Consider the following 22,778-nt stretch of genomic DNA (forward strand, 5'->3'; position numbering starts at 1 on the left):
ACGTACGGGCGTATTCCCGCCTCCGGCCCCCGGCTCGACGGCGGCGGATCGGTGCGGAAAGGGAAGAGCTCCCCCTCTCTCGCTCCGCCGCCTCCTTCTGCGATATGGTGGACTCGCAGAAGTCGAGCATCGCCTTCCAGGACGCGTCGCTGCCGAGCATCGTAGCCACGACGCGCGGCAGCGAGAGGTCCTCTCCAATGACCGCGACGAGGGCGGCGCGTTGCTCGTCAAATCCAGAGCAACGCGCCAATGTGTGTTCCGCTGTGTCTTCCTCGTCGCGGTCTGCGCAGTGGTGGCACTGCGCCGTCGGTTCCCTTCCGGCTATCTTATGCAAGTACCGGCCGAAACATCCGTAGCCGGTAAGTATCTGCGTCAGCCGGAAGGTGAGGCATCCGCGGTCGCGGCCCACCCAGTCCGCGAGAACCGGGCGGACCGTCTCGACGGTACGGAGGCCGGCCGACGGGTCCGCCAAGCGGCGAGACCACGCCTCCAGCACGGACCGCCGAGAGTGGAGCCTCCGCGCTCGAACTACACCTTCGCCGGGGCGCCCTTCCCCCCTAGATCGGAGGTCGCTACGCCACCTGTAATCGGCAGCGAGCGCCTCCGCCTCCAGGTCCCAGGGTGGCGCCCCGGCGAGCAAGCACGCCGCCTCGAAGGAGACGGTGCGGTATCCTCGGATCGCCCTGACCGCGATCGCGCGCTGCGGACGTCGCAGCGCCGCGACGTTCTTGCGGGTCAGGGCGTGGCACCATACGGGAGCCCCGTATAGTGCCATCGACCGCACCACCCCCATGTAGAGGCGGCGCGCCACCTGATCGGGACCCCCGACGTTTGGAAGCAGCCGGCTCAGAGAGCCGGCCGTCGCCATCAGTCGAGGGCCCAACTTCTCAAAGTGAGCGCGGAAGTTCCACGGCGTTACAGCATCTACCCGACATTTTTTTTATATTTATCAAAACAACATCTTATCATTTAAATAGCAACGAAAACAATGTCTTAATATTACTCAAGTCGTTTTTCACGACAAATATATTGATTGAAAAATACAACCAAGAACAGCTCTAACAGCTCACGATGCAAATATTTTAGCAACGCAACACTGGTATTAGTTATGTCATTTTTAGGAAACCGCTACCAGTAAATTTTAAATCCACAATACTAATCGTGACAGGCTCGTGTGAAGCATAGTTTAATTAGTGTCACATCACGCGGCTGCTGTTTCAAAATGTGTAATTAACGTCGGCACTACGCGGTATTACCAAGTATATATCTCACAAACTCTAAGGCGACGATAACAACCCGTAGACGTTCCCTCGCGTCACACAAGACCGTTGGCAACGCTTCTCAACCAATTTCATTTCTACACGTTTTACGTCTACACTACATGTAAAATATTAGTACAAAATAATAATTATTTAAATAGGTTTTTAGTATTAGCTACGATCTATCTTCATTATTTTACACATGACATCGTCTTTTGACAGTTTAACGACATGGAGGATTTTTATGTCAAATGTCTTCTATTCAATAATAGCTATCGCTGCTAAAGCCTATTTATTATCCTTAGAGACACGATGCTTTCAAACTATCAACATAATTACTAGTTTTACAGAACTTAAATTTTAAGATTCTTCCAGTATATATTTCTTGCAATAAGGCTTGCTTAAAGCATTTTACTGTAAGCAGCCACGCGACTGAGCCTCTAGTGTTTTTTCATTTCATGCGTGACAGTGATTATTTGACATTGCATATTTTATGTTGTACTAATATTTTAAATTCATATTAAAAAAAAAAGTAAGTGCTTAGTGTGTTTATTTAAAAATGCACACTTTAAAATTTCTTACACATAAAAGAAAGATTGGTAGACACTATTAATGGAGTAGTCATTAGACGTTCCGTCTTCATATATTTTTTCATTGGGTGAACTGAATTTAATCTAATGAGTTAAGAATCTTTAGTAATAAAAAAATAATTGTTAAAGTTTCTATTGAAGCCTAAAGTAAAACAACTTTATCTTTCGTTGAAAACGAAAAAGTTGCCAGCATTCCTTTGAAAGTTTTCCAAGATTCATTTCATACGTCTTTAAAAAAGGTCGTAAAATTATCATTTATCTGGCCACTAAAAGCTAAAAAGTTACGAATTAATTCCTTTGAAATATCCACTTTGAATAAAAATAAAAGTGGAAAAAGGCTGCATGGCGTTGACTTGTCTCCGCTTGTTCAAATGGGACACGCTTTGTTCACTTACTAATTTTATATGTTAATGTTGGTTCCACTGAGTTTCGCATTTGTAAGTTTGTCTTTGTTGTATTTTAATGTTGTCGGCGACTGATTGTAATGCAGTATTATTTAGTTTACGTTTTTTTTATTGTTACAATAATACGCCGTCTTACTCGGCTTTGCGCGCATGTACTATGACATATTTTCACTGGAGTCATGTTTTTTCTTGTGAAAAATAGCCTTTGAAGGTAGGGTAAGTCGGATAACAATTGAATCTTTCTCCTCATTTACCAGGGTGGGTGTCAGATTTTACTTTGTGATGTCTATAGGGTTGCCAGCCCTTTACATCCAAAATTACTAATTTTGTCGTAGTATTTTGCGGGTGCTTTGACACATAGAAAATAAAATACTGAAGTCACAGCCCAATTTCTATCATGGAGAGTCAATTCCAACCGGTTTGTAATAACACATGAAATGGGCCGGATAATGGTGCCTGCTCAACCCTAGTAACCTACTGTTATAGCTTGAAATATGCCGTATCAGCGGTGATTATATTAATAACTATCAATAATAGTTTACATTATTATTTTTTTATTGCCTTTGTAGGCAGACGAGCGTACGGCCCACCTGATGGTAAGTGGTTACCGTGGCCCATGGACTTCAGCAATGCCAGAAGCAGAGCCAAGCCGCTGCCTACCGCTTAAAATTAATAATAAATACATAAAACAGTTGTCCGTATTAGACATAATTAAAACTCCTGTTAAACAATTAAAAATACTTTTAATTTTGTCTACAGTTCGTGAAAATCGAATATATTATACATAATGTTTTTCATCCATGGTGAATATCGTTCAAGGAGACAGGATGGGAAAATTATAAGTAGCCCCTCAGATTGAAATTACAGCATCAATGAGTGCACTTCACATTTTATTTATTTATTTATTTATGTACACACAGAAAAGAAGACAGTACAGAGTAATAGGAAAATTATGTACAAAGGCGCTGCTTATTTCTTTCAGAAATCTCCTCCAGCGGACCTGCGAGAGGATTATGAGAATTATTAATTGTTTCCTGAAACAATCAGCCATCATAAAGACTTAAAATCTGCGATAACATCTAAGACTCGCTTGAGGATATTATGTTTTTTGCTCTAGTTTTGTAGGTGAGGTCACAGCCTTAGTTAGGTGGTAATCGAAGCACAACCCTAAGATATTAGGTCATAGTCTTAGTTGTTTCTTAAAAGATGACTGCTTTACGCTGGAAATGTGTAGTATTGGTAGTGCAGACTCACAAAGCATGCAACTAATATTTATTCAAATCTATATACTCATAAACACACATATTATTTAATTTCTAAAGTCTAGCGGTACACAGAAATTGTATTACAGCATTGTATTATTCGTAATAAAAATCATCAAAACTAATAAGACACGCGTGCTGCTTTTAAATAACACAAAAAAAGATCAACAAAGCACACTACGTAATCTAAAATGTTCTAAGAATAAAATAAAATATTACTAGCACAATATTTTAGACGACGAGGCAAACTTGTAGCGTTCTCCAGAAAACGAAGCGGGCTGCAATTTCATAACAAGTAGAACAAGAATACACGTGTCCCGGATAAATTGTAAAAATTTTTCAAGAGCTCTTTTATCATAAAAAATGTTTACGTATGATGTTAACGTTTGATTAGAGACACGTCCGCATATTGCGTATGTTTATATAGGTATTTGTGGGCAGATGAGCTCACAGCCCACGCGATGCTAATTAACATTTACGATTGCTTCCCTATAGCGATATTCACTAGTGTATAGGTGTCTTGCTAGCCACGCCACTTCGATAAAGCGGCACGACACGAGAACCCTCTCATCGTGGCCGCCGGTAACTACATCCCCGATCCTGCAGACGGAATGGAAAGCAGTCGACGTCGCCCAAAACACGTCATCTCGGATCCTCCCGATCCAGTAACGGTGCTTCTAGGTACTTCAAGCACCGGTCACCGTTCTCGTCGAACCTGTCGCTTGCGACGAAGGGCTCGACGAGCAAATTAACTCCCAGACACAGCTCACTGAGTTTCTCGCCGGATCTTCTCAGTGGGTCGCGTTTCCGATCCGGTGGTAGATTCTGCGAAGCACGGCTCTTGCTAGGGTTCGTGTTAGCAACGTCATCAGGTTTGAGTCCCGTGAGCTCACCTACAAACGTTAGGGTTACGCTGAAATAGCCTCTCAAGGCACTCAGGTTATGTAGGAAAAAAAAAAAAAGGTAGCCACGTGCGTGTCGGTTCCACCACCCTGTCTATTTCTGTGGCGAAACAGTCATGCGTTCCGGCTTGAAGAGTTGAACAGCCGTTGTACTATAAAACTGAGACTTAGAACTCATGTCTCAAGGTGGTTGGCGGCATTTACTTTGTTGATATCTATAGGCTCCGGTAAGAACTACAAATATGTTGCGAGTTGACCATGCAATTGATGGAAGCCGAGAATGACGGTTTTGAAAATAGAAGAGGAAGGAGCTTAGTCAATGAAACTTAGATCAGTCAGTCTCTGTTGTTTCAAGTGATTTCAATGAATTCCTTGGCATGACTAAGTTATTGGTGGATTAAATAAGCGAAAATGAATTTTAATACTTTAATTAAAGTTTCAAACTTACATGTAGAAGTAGATAGAATGTTCGACAAAACGAATTTACTTAAAGATTCACAATAGAAAAAACTACACGAACCTATAATTTATTTTCTTGAAATCTCACTACGTCTAATTATCTTACAAATTTCGACTCGAAACAAACCCGTAATTTTCGTTCTGTTTTGAAATGAAATTACATGCCCAATAATTATCGGTTTAGTTTTAATGGGCCGATCCGACAAATTGCCCGATGACTGAGCCCGATCGATACCTAACCGAACCTCAACCGAAGTCACAGAACAAACTCGAAGTTAACCAAACAAACTAGATTTCAGTGCTATTAAGAAAGTAAATCAATTACATTAATTGCTGGGCCTAATCGGGGCCTGTGACGCTTTCTAACGAAATTATAATCTACTCAACCGTAAATATGTCCACTGCTTTGATGTCATCTCGCAAATATTAAGTTAGTTTAACATGAAATATATTTTTTTATTTTTATTTTATAAGTTATCTAGTCCAAAATCAGTTCTTGTTTAATAGAAAAAAATATTGGGAATGTACAAAGGTGAACTGTGAACAGGTTCTTGGTTGAAGAATGAGAAGACAACTTATGCCTGACCCTCAAAAATGATTATATTATTATTGTGTATACACACAATATAGTAATTTTTTAGGTTTAGAAGAAAGAAGCCAAGAAAAGTATAAATACATGTATACATTATGTATGTATCTATTCGCTTTCACAATAGCTGTGGAATAGCAGTGGATAGACAGTAATTTTTGGGAAGAGATAGTAATGTAAATGATAAGCCAGAGAGTGACATAGACTACCTTCGTCCCGGACTGCTTTTTTTCTACTTATTTTACAAAATATATACATGTGTGATTACAGGGTACGTGAGTTTTTGATGATTCCGATTGAGAATTATTATTTTTTGAGTCTGTCAGAAGCAGCTGTTCTTTCCTACGCGTTAGACGCTTTAGGGAAGCTTAAGTGCGGCTTTATTAGAAAATAATATACAAAATATATTTGAGATAATAGCAAAGGGAATGTTGATTTTCAAATCGCATTAATGTTTTTCTTTTTATTGGTACAAAAATGCACCCAGTGTCAAACGTAAGGTTTCGTATTAAAAAATTCACAATTTCTAATTAATAGTCATGTCAACAACCTGAGACCTTCTAACTATTAAATGGACACAACTGCTTATAGATTATGTGGAAGCAGTAGCTCATCTTCAAACATGGCCTCGAAATCACTATTTACCCAGACAAGCTGACAAGTTCGTCTAAAATATTAATAAAAAACAAATAATTATCTAATAACCAAACAAAAAATAGAACCATCACTATTTGTAATTGTTGATGCATTAAAATTCATTAATGATCAAAAGAAATTCATACAGCTATAAAACGAAAATTAAACTTTAATATTCTTGACTCTAGAGCAGAGTTCCCCAAACTTTTTTGTGTCGTAGACCCCTTGTCATGTTTTTCCGTGTTGGGTAGACCCCCTACTTACCTGATATTGATTTCCTGTAAATTTCTAACTGTAGTAAAGTTTAGTGTTAAAAACTTAAAGTAAAAACACATGTTAATTTATACACTTATTAATTGAATTTAAATTAAAACTACTCAAAATAAAATTTTGTATCTGTTATGTAAAATATACGTAACATAAAATAAACTATAAATAAAATAACATAAGCAATAAGTCAATATTTTTAGTGAGAAGGATGAACCTGATGCTTTAATAATAAATTATCAACATTTGGCGTCAATTTTGTAAGGGTTAATCTTAAATCTCCTCTGCTAATGATGTCTTGATATTATAAGATAGTATGATGTAAGTAAATAGGTACTATCAGTGTATGTGTTGAGATCCACTATCGTGGACCCCCAAATTTTTTTTCGCTGACGTAGACCCCTTGCAGGTTGTCATAGGCCCCTAGGAGTCGATATAGACCACTTTGGGAATCACTGCTCTAGAGTGTAATGAGAGTTGGGCGACGTCGAATCTTATAAACACTACATAGTTATACTGTGACAGCCGATTTTCAATACAATGAGAGAAATACAGAAATAAAGAAACGTTAATCCAAAGTGAGTCAACCAAAACGGCTTAGTCTGGATGGAAAAAATAGCGTCGAAACGGTCATAGTGCCTCTGAAATGGGACTTTGAAATACGCTGAGGTCTATTACTGTGCACTTTACGGTAATTTCGCTAAGCCTTTCACGCCCGAACAATATCTCATGAATAAATTGAAAAGATAGGGCCCGCTCGTTTGTGTGAGATTGAAATACGTTTTTGTCGTTGCAATTTGACTCCGTTTTAACATTGTTTTGTTCACGAATATTGGGTATCTGTCATTTATAAATCAGACCTCCGACTAATGATACTACCTGGTTGCTCTGGTTTACAACTGTTAGCTTTTGGTTTCGGAAGATAGCAACATTAATTTGGTTTTTGCAAATCCTGTCCCATTCCTCTTCCGCACCTTACCTACCGTATGAGCGAGATCGTGTGGCGCGTCCGTAGGTAAAGTGATGTAGAGGGATGGGACAGGGTTTGCAAAAACCAAATTAATGTTTCTATCTTCCGAAATCAAAAACTAACAGTTGTAAACTAGCGCAACCACTACCCTAAGATTTACATAAATCACAGGGCATATTGCAAGCCCGCGTTTATTAGGTATGACCGTATCTCTGATGTCTATTTGCTGTTATGTTCCATGGGGAGTGCTCTGAGAATTTATTCGACACGATCCCCCATCTTCTTTTTAACATCACACCTTCCCACACCGGAGCAGAGTTCATCCATATTATCTGGAACCGCTGCGTTCATCGACAGTGCGTTTCCAAAGACCATTTCTACCTAGTACCACCCGGCTTTGGAATGAACTCCCCTCCACCGTGTTTTCCGAGTGCTATGACATGCCCATTTTCAAACGAGGCTTGTGGAGAGTATTCAATGGTAAGCAGTGACTTGCCTCTGCCCCTGGTATTACTGACGTCCATGAGCAACGGTAACCACTTACCATCAGGTGGGCCTTATGATCGTCTGCCTACAAAGGGAATAAAACATGCAATAATACAATACATTTGAGATTTCATCTCTTGTCTCAAGCTGGGTAGATGTTATACAAAGTTATGATGTTAGTTCTTTATTTTTAAAGTATACAAATCATCTGAACATTGTTGCGTAATGATTTGTCGCTACAAACTTTAAGCCGTGGACGCTTTCAGTATTGTCGTTGAATTTTTTTTTATTGCCTAGATGAGTGGACGAGCTCACAGCCCACCTGGTGTGAAGTGGTTACTGGAGCCCATAGACATCTTCGACGTAAATACGCCACCCACCTTGAGATATAAGTTCTAAGGTCTCAGTATAGTTACAACGGCTGCCCCACCCTTCAAACCGAAACGCATCACTGCTTCACGGCAGAAAAAGGCGGGGTGGTGGTATCTACTCGTGCTGACTCACAAGAGGTCCTATCACCAGTAAGAAATGTTTTTTATTTTGTGTGATCAAAAAACGTCCTAAAACAGTTGTAATAAGTGTTTTTCTTCGTAGGCGTTGAGTCAGCATGTTATGCATCGAGTGGACGGCGACACCGAGGGTGGTACTATGTCTGCGTACAGCACTATGCAGTTCACGGTACAGAAACATCACTTCATCCGAGGGAAGATTAAGGTTGGTGTTCACTCACTGCTGATTCGGTAGTGTAGTAGTTAGAGCACTTGATTGTGGCAAGCGTTGCTTTTTTTTATTGCTTAAGTGGGTGGACGAGCTCACAGCCCGCCTGGTGTTAAGTGGTTACTGGAGCCCATAGACATCTACGACGTAAATGCGCTGCCGACCTTGAGGTATAAGTTCTAAGGTCTCAAATATAGTTACAGCGGCTGCCCCACCCTTCAAACCGAAACGCATTACTGCTTCACGGCAGAAATAGGCAAGGTGGTGGTACCTATCCGTGCGGACTCACAAGAGGTCCTACCACCAGTACCTAATTACGCAAATTATAATGTTGCGGGTTTGATTTTTATTACACAATGTTATTCCTTCACCGTGGAAGTCAATCGTGAACAATTGTTGAGTACGTATTTCATTAGAAAAAATTTACCATCGCACCGCCTGCCACCGCTTTCATGTCCTTTAAACCGCAGTGTATTAGTGCTTTGCGGCAGAAATAGGTAGGGCGGTGGGGGCTCACAAGAGGCTCTGACTTGAAGAAAGGAAAATTCAAAAAATATTTTGTGCGAAAATCACGGCTAATACTATTTAGCGAACAGCTCTTTGCTATAGCAAAACTGTATTAGTTTATATTACGCCATGCCTAGGGGCGCTAGATGACAAGGGGCAAGTAACTTAACATGACATTGAGATAATCTATTTCGCAAGCGCGCCACACAGAATAATAATTACATTATGGCCCGTACATTTTAATGTTATTAATATTTACACTTCGAACAATCCTTCGAACAGACAAGCATTGTTCAAGCAATCAAAATAACAATCAAATCAAATCAAATCAATGTGTTTTTATTTAACATAAATGAAAGTACACACTTGTTGAATGTCAAAAAGAACTACCGCCAATTCACCAAAACTAGCCTCCGTCCTGAGAAGAACTGGCAAGAAATTCAGCGGGCATGTCTTTTTTTTAAATGTTAGATTATAATTTTTTTAATATTTTAATAATATAAAGTAGACGTTACATCCGCGTTAAATTAGTAATTGAGAGAGACTAAAACACGTTGCACTTTTTTGGGACAGAGTCGACTTGTCGGAAACACTGTAGAATACAGCAGGAACAGCCGGCGTAGCTCGGGCTATATTTTTTTTGCGATAAAACTATTCTATTTACTAATAGATGCTACAAACTATCCCAGGACGTAATTTAATTCAAATCCATATTGCCATTTCTGTGTGATTGTTTAACAATCATCCAAACGTACAAATTTTAATATTCATATCGTTTTATAGGTGGTTGTATAAATAGAGATTTGAATAATTACTGGGGTTAATTCATATAGTATTCCCACACGGGTCAATGCCACCATCCGGCTACTAAACAGAAATATCTGCTCAGAAATAGTCATTTGTTCTGGATTGCGCCGTTACACAAGACCATTGAGACTTCAACCTTATGTCTAGGTCTTATCGCAGCATTTTGTATAACGACTATCTTGCTATTCAAACCGGAACGCATAACTCCGCGGCGGAATATGTTCATAATTTTATAATATACTAGCTGACCCGGCAAACATGGTTTTACCATATATAAGATTTGTAGGGAATTTCTAGTGTAGAAAAAAAACTAACTTATTGTAAGTGTGTAAGGATGTGGTAAATGAGTGAAAGAGGTATGTAGTGCTGTGAACGATGAGGGAATATATAATAAAAATAACAAAACCTCATTCAACCACATAATACCTCATTATAACAAAAAAAAAAAAGACCAAATAAAAAAAATATGTTAGGGGTGGACAACCCTAATCACTTAGGGGTATGAAAAATAGATAGTAGCCGATTCTCAAGCTTACTGAATATGCATAAAAATTTTCATGAGAATCGGTCAAGCGGTTTCGGAGGAGTATGGGAACGAACATTGTGACACGAGAATTTTATATATTAGATTTTATTAACGTTTCCTTTGAATGTTAAATACGACTAAATTTAACTTACGCGCATTATTTACGGTTATAAGTGTACATAATTATATATCGTTCCATTGCAGGTTTACCTAACTTGAACAAACTGAAATCACTCGCCAATGATGATGATTGGCTTTGATATTTATTTTCAATTTATTATTTACTAGCGGCCCGCTCCGGCTCCGCTCGGGTCTTTAACAAAAATTTCAACGATATTTGACGTTGTTTTATTTTTTTAAATAAAAGAACACTTATTGCGGCATAACTATAATGGTTAGACATATGCTATCGTGACACTTTTTGTAAATAATAATGTGCTCTACAAAGTCGTAGTACATTATTTTATTCTATCATCAATAGTTTTCTTAGGGCACGCGATGTAAAGAATATTTTAGGTAATTTTTTTACATCTTGGGTTACATTATTGGAGTTTTAGTAAGGATCCCTAATTTTTTTCAAAAAAGATTATAGCCTATGTCACTCGGGAATAGTGTAGCTTCCAAGCAGTGAAAGAATTTTTCAAATCGGTTCAGTTATTTCGGAGCCTATTCAATACAAACAAATAAACAAATCTTTCCACTTTATAATATTAGTATAGATTCACGTTTCGACGTCGGAAATGATCTATTTATACGTTGTATAGACTTCTCTCCCACTCGCTAATGAGCAATGTCTTCGGCCCTTTCAACCTTATATACACAAACATAAATACATAATATTTATAAAATTTTACAATCCCTTAACCGAATCGCGCCAAATTTGGGCTTCCATACCCTAATGACAAAAAACGAAACATTCGTTTTTAAGCTGTTGCATAGCTTTTATCGCAGGCTTTGAGCGCTGCAACCGAATCAAGAAATTCCGTAACGAAAATAAGACCTAACACTCCCCACTCCGCCTACATTGTAGCTCGCGTTCAACACATTCACACAGCGCGCGGCGTGACGTCGCACTGTATGCGCATCATAAAAAGTTTGTCCATTTTTCTCTCGCGCGTTCTAGCTTATGAGTGTGAAGGGGACAGTTAATGTTTTGCTTTAGTTAATGTTTATAAATATAGCGTGGTCTTATTTTATTATTGTTTTAATATTAAATTATTATTGTCTGATTATAATTGCATAAGTTGATAAAAAAAACTATGCAATAGTTTTACCGCGGCAGTCCCCGAGTGCCACACGACTTTTTATCCTCTGAATCTGTCTGTATGTCATGATCATTTTTTGCAACACATTTGGCAAATACATCTTTTCATTATATTTCAAAATCTAGTGTATGGTATTGGCGGTGATTATTTATTATAAATATTTATATTTGATTAATATTATTATATTATTATTTATATTTGAGTATCACGTCGTTTTGAAAATAAAAAAATATATAAAATAAAAAAATATAAAATATATAATATATAATCTATTGATAATAGACGACTCACATATATCACTCACTTTGTATTGGAATATCTACAACGGTCAGTTCAGTTTGTAGCTGTCAGGTCCTATATATACACTTAATAATACACAATATAGTCTATTTACACTGTTTTATAATTATACATTGAATATTTACAACATGCAGATTACCTACCTATTACCTTTTTTTTTTATTTTTTTTTTTCGGTTAGAGGGCCGAACCTCCTACGAGGTCCCCGCGCAAAAGGGGCGCGCGGGGTATGTGAGACTCAACGATCTGCATGGTGTTGTGAGCAGACCGCGGGCCCAAGGATTTTAGAGCCCACCCACTAAACGACTCCTCTGCACTCTTACACCCGACGTCCGATCCCCTCCGAGGTCAGAACCCGGATGAGGTAGGGGGGCTACCGCGGTCAACACTACAACCAGACGACGCGGCTCACCCCAAGGACGCCCAGCCGACGGAGCCTTCGAGGCGAATCGAAGGCTCTGAAACGTCGGCCGTCTCGGTACGGCAGCCCGTCGGGCCGCCCAGACGGTGCCGCTGGTGTCCCGGAATACCCCGCTGGATCAGAACCAGCCTGCCGGGTCGGGACGCGATACACCGTCGACCGGTCGCTCTAATCACTCCACGGCAGCGCGCTAGAGTGCTGGTAGCGCGCCGCGCGGCCTCACCCCCTCAGGTCGCCCCTTGACCTTCACCGGGGAGAGGCCGCCACCTACAGGGGACCTACCTATTACCTACCTTTTAACTTTTTTATTTAAGAATAAAGCAAAAATAAATTTAGTTTAAAAAATAAATGAGTTATGTTAAGCTTTGCACCTATAGAAATAATGTACATATTTCCTTGACAACCCAATACTTCGTAACGAAATTAGCGTGAAGTGAACGGTCATTTTCGTCAGCTGGCCACACAATACATCTATCTCACTCATTCATTTTTCTTTCATTCGCTCATCAGTTCACGAAACATGTCATGAGACATATGAGCTAGTGATCTAGTGAGCAAGAATTGAGTTAGTGATACATTCGTAGCTAGTGTGAGTTAGTCATACATTATATCGGTGTGAGTGATATATTTATATCTTTTACATCACTCACTCAGGAGCTACATATCTTTCATCATCAGCCTGTGTCTCTTCACTGCTGGATGTAGGCCTCTCCCATAGTCCGCCACAATGAACGATCCTCCGCCTTCCGCATCCAATCTCTCCCAGCATATCGCCGCAAGTCATCGGTCCAACGGGCAGGGGGACGCCCAACGCTGCGTTTACACATCTTTAGTTAAATATTAATAACCATATTATTATAAAAAGCAACATTCAACGTACAATTAGAAATATCATTGTGATAAGCGGATCACTTATTATTTTCCATTATCGAATAATAATTCTGATAGCATTAACGGCACGACACAACGTAATAACCGTGAACTATGAAGCGACGCATGATTATGGGTTACAATATTACTGCCAGCGTTATATCATTTATATTAATATTATGTCACTTGTGTTTACGTTACGCCAGAATTTTATATATAAGTGTATATGTGAGTGGTACTGCTGTAGTATGTGGGATCACGATACACGTGTGAATAGCCCACGCAGTTGTTGAGCTCTCTATTATTTTAAGGATATACAAGTTTATAAAAGGTCAACGAACTGTGATCAAGCAAGCGAAGAATGTCTTCGAGAATTGGTACTAAGATTTTCACAATTGTACTAATGTAATATTTATAAAGTTTAATAGTACATAATGTGGACAATCACTTACCGAATGCAATGTTTATTTTAATAATTATTTGGCTCAATTTGTACTAAATCTTATGAGTCACTTGTATGTTCCGTTTTTTTTTATTGCTAGTTGGTTGGACGAGCTCACAGCCCACCTGGTGTTAAGTAGTTACTGGTAGTAAGTCCGTACGAGCCGTTTGTCTTTCTTCATTCCAAGAACACTAAAACACAAATTGGCGAGCGTAATAAACATTATCCAAGCGAATCCTAAATCATATTCCACGAGCATTTGTGATATCATTAAATTAAATATAAGGCGCAGAATGCTTTTCAACCAGCGTGGTGATTTTGAAACCCTTGCCAGGTACTTAGTGGTGGTAAAACCAGAGCATGAAAATAATTGGACTAATAATTATTACGTACTTCCTCTCGGTGGCTCGGTGAAGAAGTTTTTGGATTCCTATGTGATTAGCACTGTCTGTTCCGCGAGGATTTCTCCGACAAAGTAATGAAGATCATGCCACTATCTGCATTCTACGCATTATTACCACCCAACATCAGAAATATAATAAGCATATCTCAGGAATATATTGTTATAATGTTAATATTGGTAATAAGGGGTTCGAGTATGCAGGCGAGTGTTTCATTAGACGGTTTTCAGTAATCATTTCTTTCTCGAACCTTGAAACTTTATTACGAGGCTTAGCAAAATGATTACTGTGAGGAAAAATCATTAAAAATATTAAAATTGTTATACAATTCTTATCGCCTTCATTGATTTTTAATGAAGCATTCTTAAAAATAGTTTTATTTCTTATTGTTTTTAAGAGCTTAATGTAATTTTAACTACTAACTTTTTATATGACACTGTTATTGTTATGATCTATTACGTCGCCTCTTTTTCAATTACTACTAATATAATACTATTAATAAAATAATACAAATATAAAAAAAAACACGTGCGGCACTCGGGGACTGCCGCGGTAAAGCTATTGCATAGTATTTTTTTATCAACTTATGCAATTATAATTAGACAATAATAATTTAATATTGAAACATAATAAAATAAGACCACGCTATATTTATACAAGCTATATAAACATTAACAAAAGCAAAACATTAACTGCCCCTTTCACACTCATAAGCTAGACCGCGCGAGAGAGAGATGGGCAGACTTTTCATGATGCTCATGCAGTGCGACGTCACGCCGCGCGCTTATTCACAAACACTACACCAGCGTAACGTGTGAATGTATTGAACGCGAGCTACATGGTAGGCGGAGTGGGGGTGTTAGGTTTTATTTTCGTTACGGAATTTCTTGATTCGGTCGCCACGCTCAAAGCCCGCGAAAAAAGCTATGCAATAGCTTAATAATAATGTTTTTCTTGTGTTTAGATTCGATGCACAGCCAACATATACTCTATCTACCTGAAGAGCCTCGAAAAAAGTGCCGAAGAAGAACGGATACGCACTACCCCAGCACCACTGCCAGAGGTTCACGAGGCCGTGGTGTATTCCATACATCGCCTGCCTGAGAACAGTAAGTTTCAACGTTCCAGTAACTCAGAGACTACCGACGAAGGTTAGCGATTTATTAAGAAATTTCCCATTGCTTCTGTATGAAACGTTTGATAGTACATGTGCCTTTGCTTTATCTATACGCAAATATTTACAATATCACTACATAGTATAAAACAAAGTCGCTTTCTCTGTTCCTATATCCCTATGTATGCTTAAATCTTTAAAACTACGAAACGGATTTTGATGCGGTTTTTTTAAATAGATAGTGATTGAAGAGGAAGGTTTATATGTATAATAATATCCATTAAATAGTGGAGAAATCTATATATATGAAAATGAATTGTTGTTCGTTAGTCTCGCTAAAACTCGAGAACGGCTGGACCGATTTGACTAATTTTGGTCCTGAATTATTTGTGAAAGTCCAGAGAAGGTTTAAAAGGTAGATAAATATGACAATGCTCGGAATTAAATAAAAATAACAATTTTGTTTTTCCTTTGATGTGTCGGACGGATTCCTTTTTTTTTTTAAGTTTATTTTATACAGAAGTGTAGGTCTTTTATTTATCGATTGAGGCACTACGAAGTCTGCCGGATCAGCTAGTCAATAATAAATTACAGTTTCCGAAACGAAGCGAAGCCGGGTCGCTATATAACAATATTATGTAGTAACTGCGATAATCCATACGTTTCATTTCATTCGGTTGATGACCAAAATAGAAGTGCCAATTTTAAAATAGACGAATAAAAATTTTACGATTGCTGAAAATAAAATGTGAACGTCAAAGTGTATTTACGTGCTTCATGACATGTAAACCGTTAGTTTGTTCATCAAATTGAGGGGTGAAAAGCTATTTGGTTTAAGCGACATTTTTGCAAACATACAGGAGGGCCATTTAAAGTTTGAAAAAAATTCATAACAAAAATCTTCTTTGGCTATTTGAATGAAGTGAACCTTTTTTTTTATTGTTTATATAGGTGGACGAGCTTACAGCCCACTTGCTGTTAAATGGTAACTGGAGTCCATAGACATCTACAATGCAATGAAACAGTAATGCGTTTCGGTTTGAAGGGTGGGGCAGCCGTGGTAACTAAACTTGAGACCTTAGAACTTATATCTGAAGGTGGGTGGGGCATTTACGTCATAGATGTCTATGGACTCCAGTAACCACTTAACACCAGGTGGGCTGTGAGCTCGTCCACCCATCTAACCAATAAAAAAAAAAAAAAATTAAAAACATCGAATGTTGATACTACAAATAAAGCTTTATTTACAAAGATAAATGTTACTTACTAAGCGAAACGACGCTTAAACTACATAGCCCCTTGGACCCCTCGGAATAGTTTTATAAAACAAACAAAATGTATCTAAAAAACGTACGCATGTAGAGTATGGTTTTGTTAGCTCGACAAAGATAAGCTGTGACAGAAAATATTAATTTTCCATTCACGTTTTTATGTCTGCTAAAAGCTAAAACATTCATGAACATTCAACGGCCGTCTGGTGTAGTGGTAAGTGACATGGTCACCACACAAGGGGGTCGCGGGTTCGAATCCCGCCAAGGGAAGATATTTGTATGATAAACGTCTTTTCCAGGGTTATGGATGTATATTAAATATGTGTATGTGTATAATAAAAATCTTACATTTATTTCCGTTATCCGGTACCTGTAATACAAGTTCTCTACGAACTTAGTACGGGACCAGTTAATGTGGCGTGATTGTTAGTAAATATTTATTTATTTATTATTAATTTAAATTTGTATATATTCATAATTATACATCCATGCTCCAAAGGATACGATGCCCGATGTGTTCATATTATATCAAAGCGTAGGAAGGCATGTTTATTTTGTTCAAAGGAAATATATACCTAGCGGGTGTTCTGTTCTAATTCTGTAGGGCAGTCTTTAGGCTTAGCGTTGCCTTAAATTTCCTTACAAGGCAAACTCCGTTTTTTTTTCTATAACATGAAACATTTATTACTGCAGTCTCCGGTCACCGTCCTCGTCGAACCCGTCGCTTGCGACGAAGGGCTCGACGAGCGAACTAACCCATAGACACAACCCACTGAGTTTCTCGCCGGATCTTCTCAGTGGGTCGCGTTTCCGATCCGGTGGTAGATTCTGCGAAGCACTGCTCTTACTAGGGTCAGTGTTAGCAACTCTCCGGTTGAGCCCCGTGAGCTCACCTACAAACGTTAGGGTGAATCGTATAATAAGTTTTTACACTATTATGATTGTATTTTATACTTCTATAATCACAAATTTCGCCAAGACTACATCATAAAAAATATTAACAAAGACAAACAATATTGAATCTATTCTCAATTTGACAACAGACGTCAAGAACAAAAGTTTGACAATAAATAGTATGCATGCGTGTGTGCGTCAAATACATGGTATGTAGTGTGTGTAATGTTTTCTTTATTGATTTAATGTATCTTTTATTCATTATTTTAAAAAAATATTAGCATTGTGCACTTCTTCTCTATATTCTCTATAAGTGTGGAAAATTTCATACTCCTCCGTGCGCGCAATTTTCGTAAAAAGGGATACAAAGTTTTTGCTTCACGTATTAATATAGAGATAAATGAATAAGTAGGTTTCGAGTTGATCAGGCGTGCTCATTACACATTTACCAGCTTCAATTCTTTGTCTAGTATTATTACTATATCATGAAAAAAGGTGGCAGTCGTTAGGCAAGAACAGCACTCCCCCTGATTATCCCCTAAATGGTATTTTTATTTGCCTTGACAATATATTTGGATTCGATTTTTTCCTTTCATTGCTTTACTTGAATACTACGTGGATGGCAGATCGTTTTGTTGTCAAAAACAAAGGACGTTTTAACATAACTATGAATAGTCCGGTAATTAAATATTATTAAAATTTATAATATTATAAAATTATTCTGCATATTATTATAAAATTTTCGGCGAATCTGCGCTTACAATAAAAATATTTTGGTGCTTCTCTGGCTGAATGAAATTTTATGTTAAGGTAATTAAAATACAAAAAATCGTTACGCTTTTATACGTTGTTTCATTATCTATTTTGGTACAATTAAACTCAATTCGTATGAAGCTTCTGGTTCAATTAGCTCTCGAATATAATAAGCAATACCATAGAAAATGATCCTTTTCTTCTGTTGAATAAGTGTTTTAAATATTCAATGGCAAATTATTATATGCGATATTTTTAAAAAGTTATTAAAAATTCCTTGAGACATAAAACATAAGGTCAGATCTACTTTTAGCAAAAACCAAACACTCATTCTCGTCTAATATACTTACTTTTTATTGGTTTTAAATTTCCAAACTATTATTTTCCAATTTATTATTCAAAGACATGTTATCGTAAAAATGGTAGGTTGACTGACATATTCTCTCTAATAAAATAGAATCAACAAAAAATTGAATGTTTGCTTTGAAAATTTTAATAACCTATTTCCGATCCTCTAATTTAGTAAATTGTATCCTGAAAGTCATGTAATAATGAAAAAATCTTACCAAATAAGTCAACAATAGGATAAGCACAGCTTGGACAAGAAAGACATTGACCTATAAAGGATGTTATAAAAATTCTGGAATCTAAAAGAAAAATATTTGATTTGTGTATTGTACCAATTATGTCGTCCATGTGAGACATGGAGCTTAATGAAGCAGAATGTACAAAAACCAGAACCTTAGAAACAGCGTTTGGAAAAAAGTATGCTACTTTAAAAATAACAATACGACTGACATCGATTTTAAAGCAAAAAAACTTGATAACGTCACATAGACTATCAAAAAACTAAAATGAAATTTGGAAAGTTTTTTAATGTGAATTGAAAATGATAATTGTCCAAGTAATGTACGAGGTACACTAATAGAAGGAAATGTAGGCAAAGTTGGAGATGTTAAACTGAGATTGTAAAGATTGCTGGGATAATTCACCGAGGAAGACACAGAGCCAAACTACATATACGTATACGTGTGTACGTACTACGTACTGGTATCAATAACTAGATTGTTACTAATGTACATTAGATATTATCATTCTGCAAATATAATTTTAGATTAATTGATTGCTTGAATGAAATGAAAATACTGTGACAAACGTGTCGTCGCAAATTCAGAAGGGCTAACAAACAAAAAACGAAAGGGATTTTCTACTAATGGACGAGGCACGGATGCAAATTTCCAACAAAAATTTAAATAAAAAGATTTATTCCAAGCATCAGACTTAATTCTTTACTTCTTTAACCCAATGGACGACTGGTGGCAATAAGGCTAGAAAACAGCCCGCACTTTATTTTAAATGTAAAAAGCTTCCAACAGTTCTATAGCTTTCAAAGCGTATAGACACGGCTTCCAACCCCAACAACTAATTTTCCTTTGCTATGAGGAGTTTTATTTGAGTTACGAGTTTGTTTCCGCGGTTACGCTAAGTCTCTGATATTTTATTGGCCTTCTGTCGTAGTGAAAGGTTTACAAGGGGAACGTTAATAAAAACGTGTTTTGACTTTAATCCTTACATAAATAATGTTGGATGAAAGAAGCTAATTCAACTGAAAATTTAGTTTCATTTACACGGACCCTTTGGGATCCCGTTTTTGGATGAAAACTTTTAATTGGTCCTGATGATCTGCGAGGAGATTTGGAATATTGATTTTTGTGAATCGCCTCGGCCTTCAGTTCGGATTACCGGTACAGCCATGTTTGGATCCGGAACGACGTTGAATTCTAACAAGTTAACCGATAGGTTGATTTATACATTCAAATTGACTATATTTTTTTCTTTCATGGTCTTAAGTAGTCGCAGCTTGGAATTTATATAGAGATATATTATATAAGAAGGAGAAACTTGCTTCTATATTTCGCTTTGTTGGTCTGGTCTTAGCGACTTTAACATCTGTACCACAGGTTCCGTGTTCAATTTGGTATTCGGGGTCTGGATGTACTTGTTCTGTTTTTGTATTAGCATTATTTGTTGTCTTTGAACGTGGAATGTTTGTTTCGTTTAAATTTTGATTAATAACAATTCATTGAATTTATATACAAAATATAAATAGTAAAAAAGTTATAATCCCCTAAGATAATGCGTACTTTCCAAATCACACTTCGAGTGAAATACATATACATGTTTAAGGTAATTAAAAACAGCGTGTCACTAATTTCATGTTACTAATCCTCAGTTAAATTATAGTTATGGTTTGAACTGCAAAGAGTACTTTTCACAATCTTGTTTTATAATTGAATACAGTCGTGGCTCCGCATTCAAGCGACTCAATTTTCGGTAGTGCAAAACCACAAATTTCTATAAAACCATTTGTAGAACGACATCTGGTTACGCACAAAGGTCTAAAGAATTTGGACGACCTGTTCTTTATTTGTGGGACCCGATTGATGTCCGATGTGTAGGCAGGAAAAGGTTGGATTGTCCATCACGTTGACAATAAAAAAAGTGGATTCCGTCAACCAATTTCGGTGAGACCTTTTCATCTACCTGTAGTCCGTAAATTAAATGCATTGTTGAAATTTTCTTTCACATAATCATAACAAATGTTCAACCCTCAAAGAGTCTTACGACCGCAGCTTCGAGGGTATAATTCCGTATGGGTTTTGTTTAAAACATTTTTGTAAAATGAACATTAAGATAACCTTTACTTATGGAATATACCTCATTTTGTTGAAAGGCTCGTTTTTTTATTTTATTGCTTAGATGGGTGGTTCAGCTCACGGTCCACCTGGTGTTAACTGGTTTTCGGTGCCCATAGACATCTACGACGTAAATGCCACCACCCAGCTTAAACATGAGGTCTAAGGTTTCAAACTTAAAACTTCAACTTCAAACCACAACGCATTACTGCTTTACGGCAGATATAGTCCGAGTAGCATCTACCCGGCGGACTCACAGAAGCCCTACCAACAGTAATTACGCAATTATAATTTTGCGAGTTTTATTACACGATGTTATTCCTTCATCGTGAAAGTCAAACGTGAACATTTGTCAATTACGTATTTCAGTACAAAAATTGGTAACAGCCTGCGGGATTTCAACACCGCCTGTATTGCTTGATATGAATTCACCAGGCGTCTCAACCTTTAGGCCACGTCTTTTTTGTTGTTTAATTTGTGTACGGTTTATATGGCAATTTATATTTCTAAAAAAGGCGTTATATTGATTGTTATGGGATGTTATGTTATATACACATGGGCTGGAAATTTAAACTTAAAAACAATTTATAAAACAACAAGATGGTTAATACGCTAGATCACGGTTTGTTGGTGTCCACGGCATTGTTGATGTCTATAGAGGGACAGTGATCACTCGAGCAATCCTCATTGGTCTGCCTAAAATGGCCATAAAAATTACTATCCAGAAAAGTGTAGTTTATTATTTTTATGTGAAATAAACTAGGCCTTAATTAGATAAGTTGAACACATTTTTTTTTGGGAGCAGTAGGGTTTGTTTTTATTCTTTGGAAGACATATTGGAAGACGGCTGGGGTAATTACTGCATCCTGCCTATTTCGGCAGCGAAGTGTTTTGATTTAAATGGTCCGACGGCCATTAAATATTTTCATTTAAAATTGCTCATTTTCTTTCTTGACCTACTTTGATGTCCAATAAAATTAAATAAAACCGTTTAATAAATAAATTTTAATTTTTATATTTAAAAAAAAAAACAATTTCTTTATGATTAAGTCTCAGGTTTTGGAATAACCTCCCACAAATTACATAAATATTTTATACTGATATTAAATGTAAATAAAATCACATATAAAATATAATTAATTGTTGAATATGAAAGCAGATTTTTAATCTTGAGAATCTTAATTTTGACGGAACCTAAAAGTAGACTTTGACATTTCACAATTACATTCAACTATAATCATAGTTACTGTTTAAATCAATTATAACGTGAATATGGAATATTTAAAATTGAATACACCAATAATATAGCGACCGTGAAGTCTTTTTATATAGCAACAGGCAGTTCCACAAATATATTATTCTTTCGTAACGAAGGTATAATAATAATCCTTTCAGTAAGCCCTTTGCCGAGATTACAAGCAATAATCTTTTTATTAAATTAACAGTATTGTGTTTCGTAAAGTTTAACAAGCTTTTCCAGCTTCAAAGGGTTCCAATTAGATTTAAATCTCGAATATTTGGTATGCACGTCACTGTGTAGTTGGCCGTACTAAATGTGATACTTGAATATAAATAATACCTAAATATATTTTTCTGACACGTGAAAGCTCCATTCGTTCCTGCTTTCCGTTGGCACTTAGCCCGTGGTTGCCGCTAAGTACGTATCTGACCCAGGCGACCGGGCAACGCAGAAGCACCGTCGCCCGAAAGATGTCTTGTCGGATCCCTAGTATCCGCTCTCGATACTTTTCGACTTTTGAAGCACCGGTCACAAACTTGTCGATCATGACGAAGAGTTCGACGAGCGATCTAGTCACAGACACAACCCACTGAATTTCGCCGGATATTCTCAGTGGCATGAGATTCCGATCTGATGTTAAGCGAACTTTTACAAGAGCTAGTGTTAGCAAGTTTATGTAGGTTAGCTCCGTGAGCTCACCTACCAAACCGTGTATGTATGTATATCTGCAC

The 22,778-nt window shown here is 37.5% G+C and overlaps 1 protein-coding gene across 1 annotated transcript in view; it reads left to right on the forward strand.

Annotated features, from left to right (window-relative positions):
* The window catches only part of LOC101738121 (uncharacterized), a 118,339-nt gene that overhangs the window by 77,904 nt on the left and 17,657 nt on the right, over window positions 1-22,778 (forward strand). The window contains exons 5-6 of the mRNA XM_038014564.2: window positions 8,419-8,538; window positions 15,044-15,230. Coding sequence (XP_037870492.1) covers window positions 8,419-8,538; window positions 15,044-15,230 — 307 coding nt within the window. The remainder of the gene's footprint in view (window positions 1-8,418; window positions 8,539-15,043; window positions 15,231-22,778) is intronic.

This window comes from Bombyx mori, chromosome 12, assembly GCF_030269925.1.
Source record: "Bombyx mori chromosome 12, ASM3026992v2".
Taxonomy (NCBI): domain Eukaryota; kingdom Metazoa; phylum Arthropoda; class Insecta; order Lepidoptera; family Bombycidae; genus Bombyx; species Bombyx mori.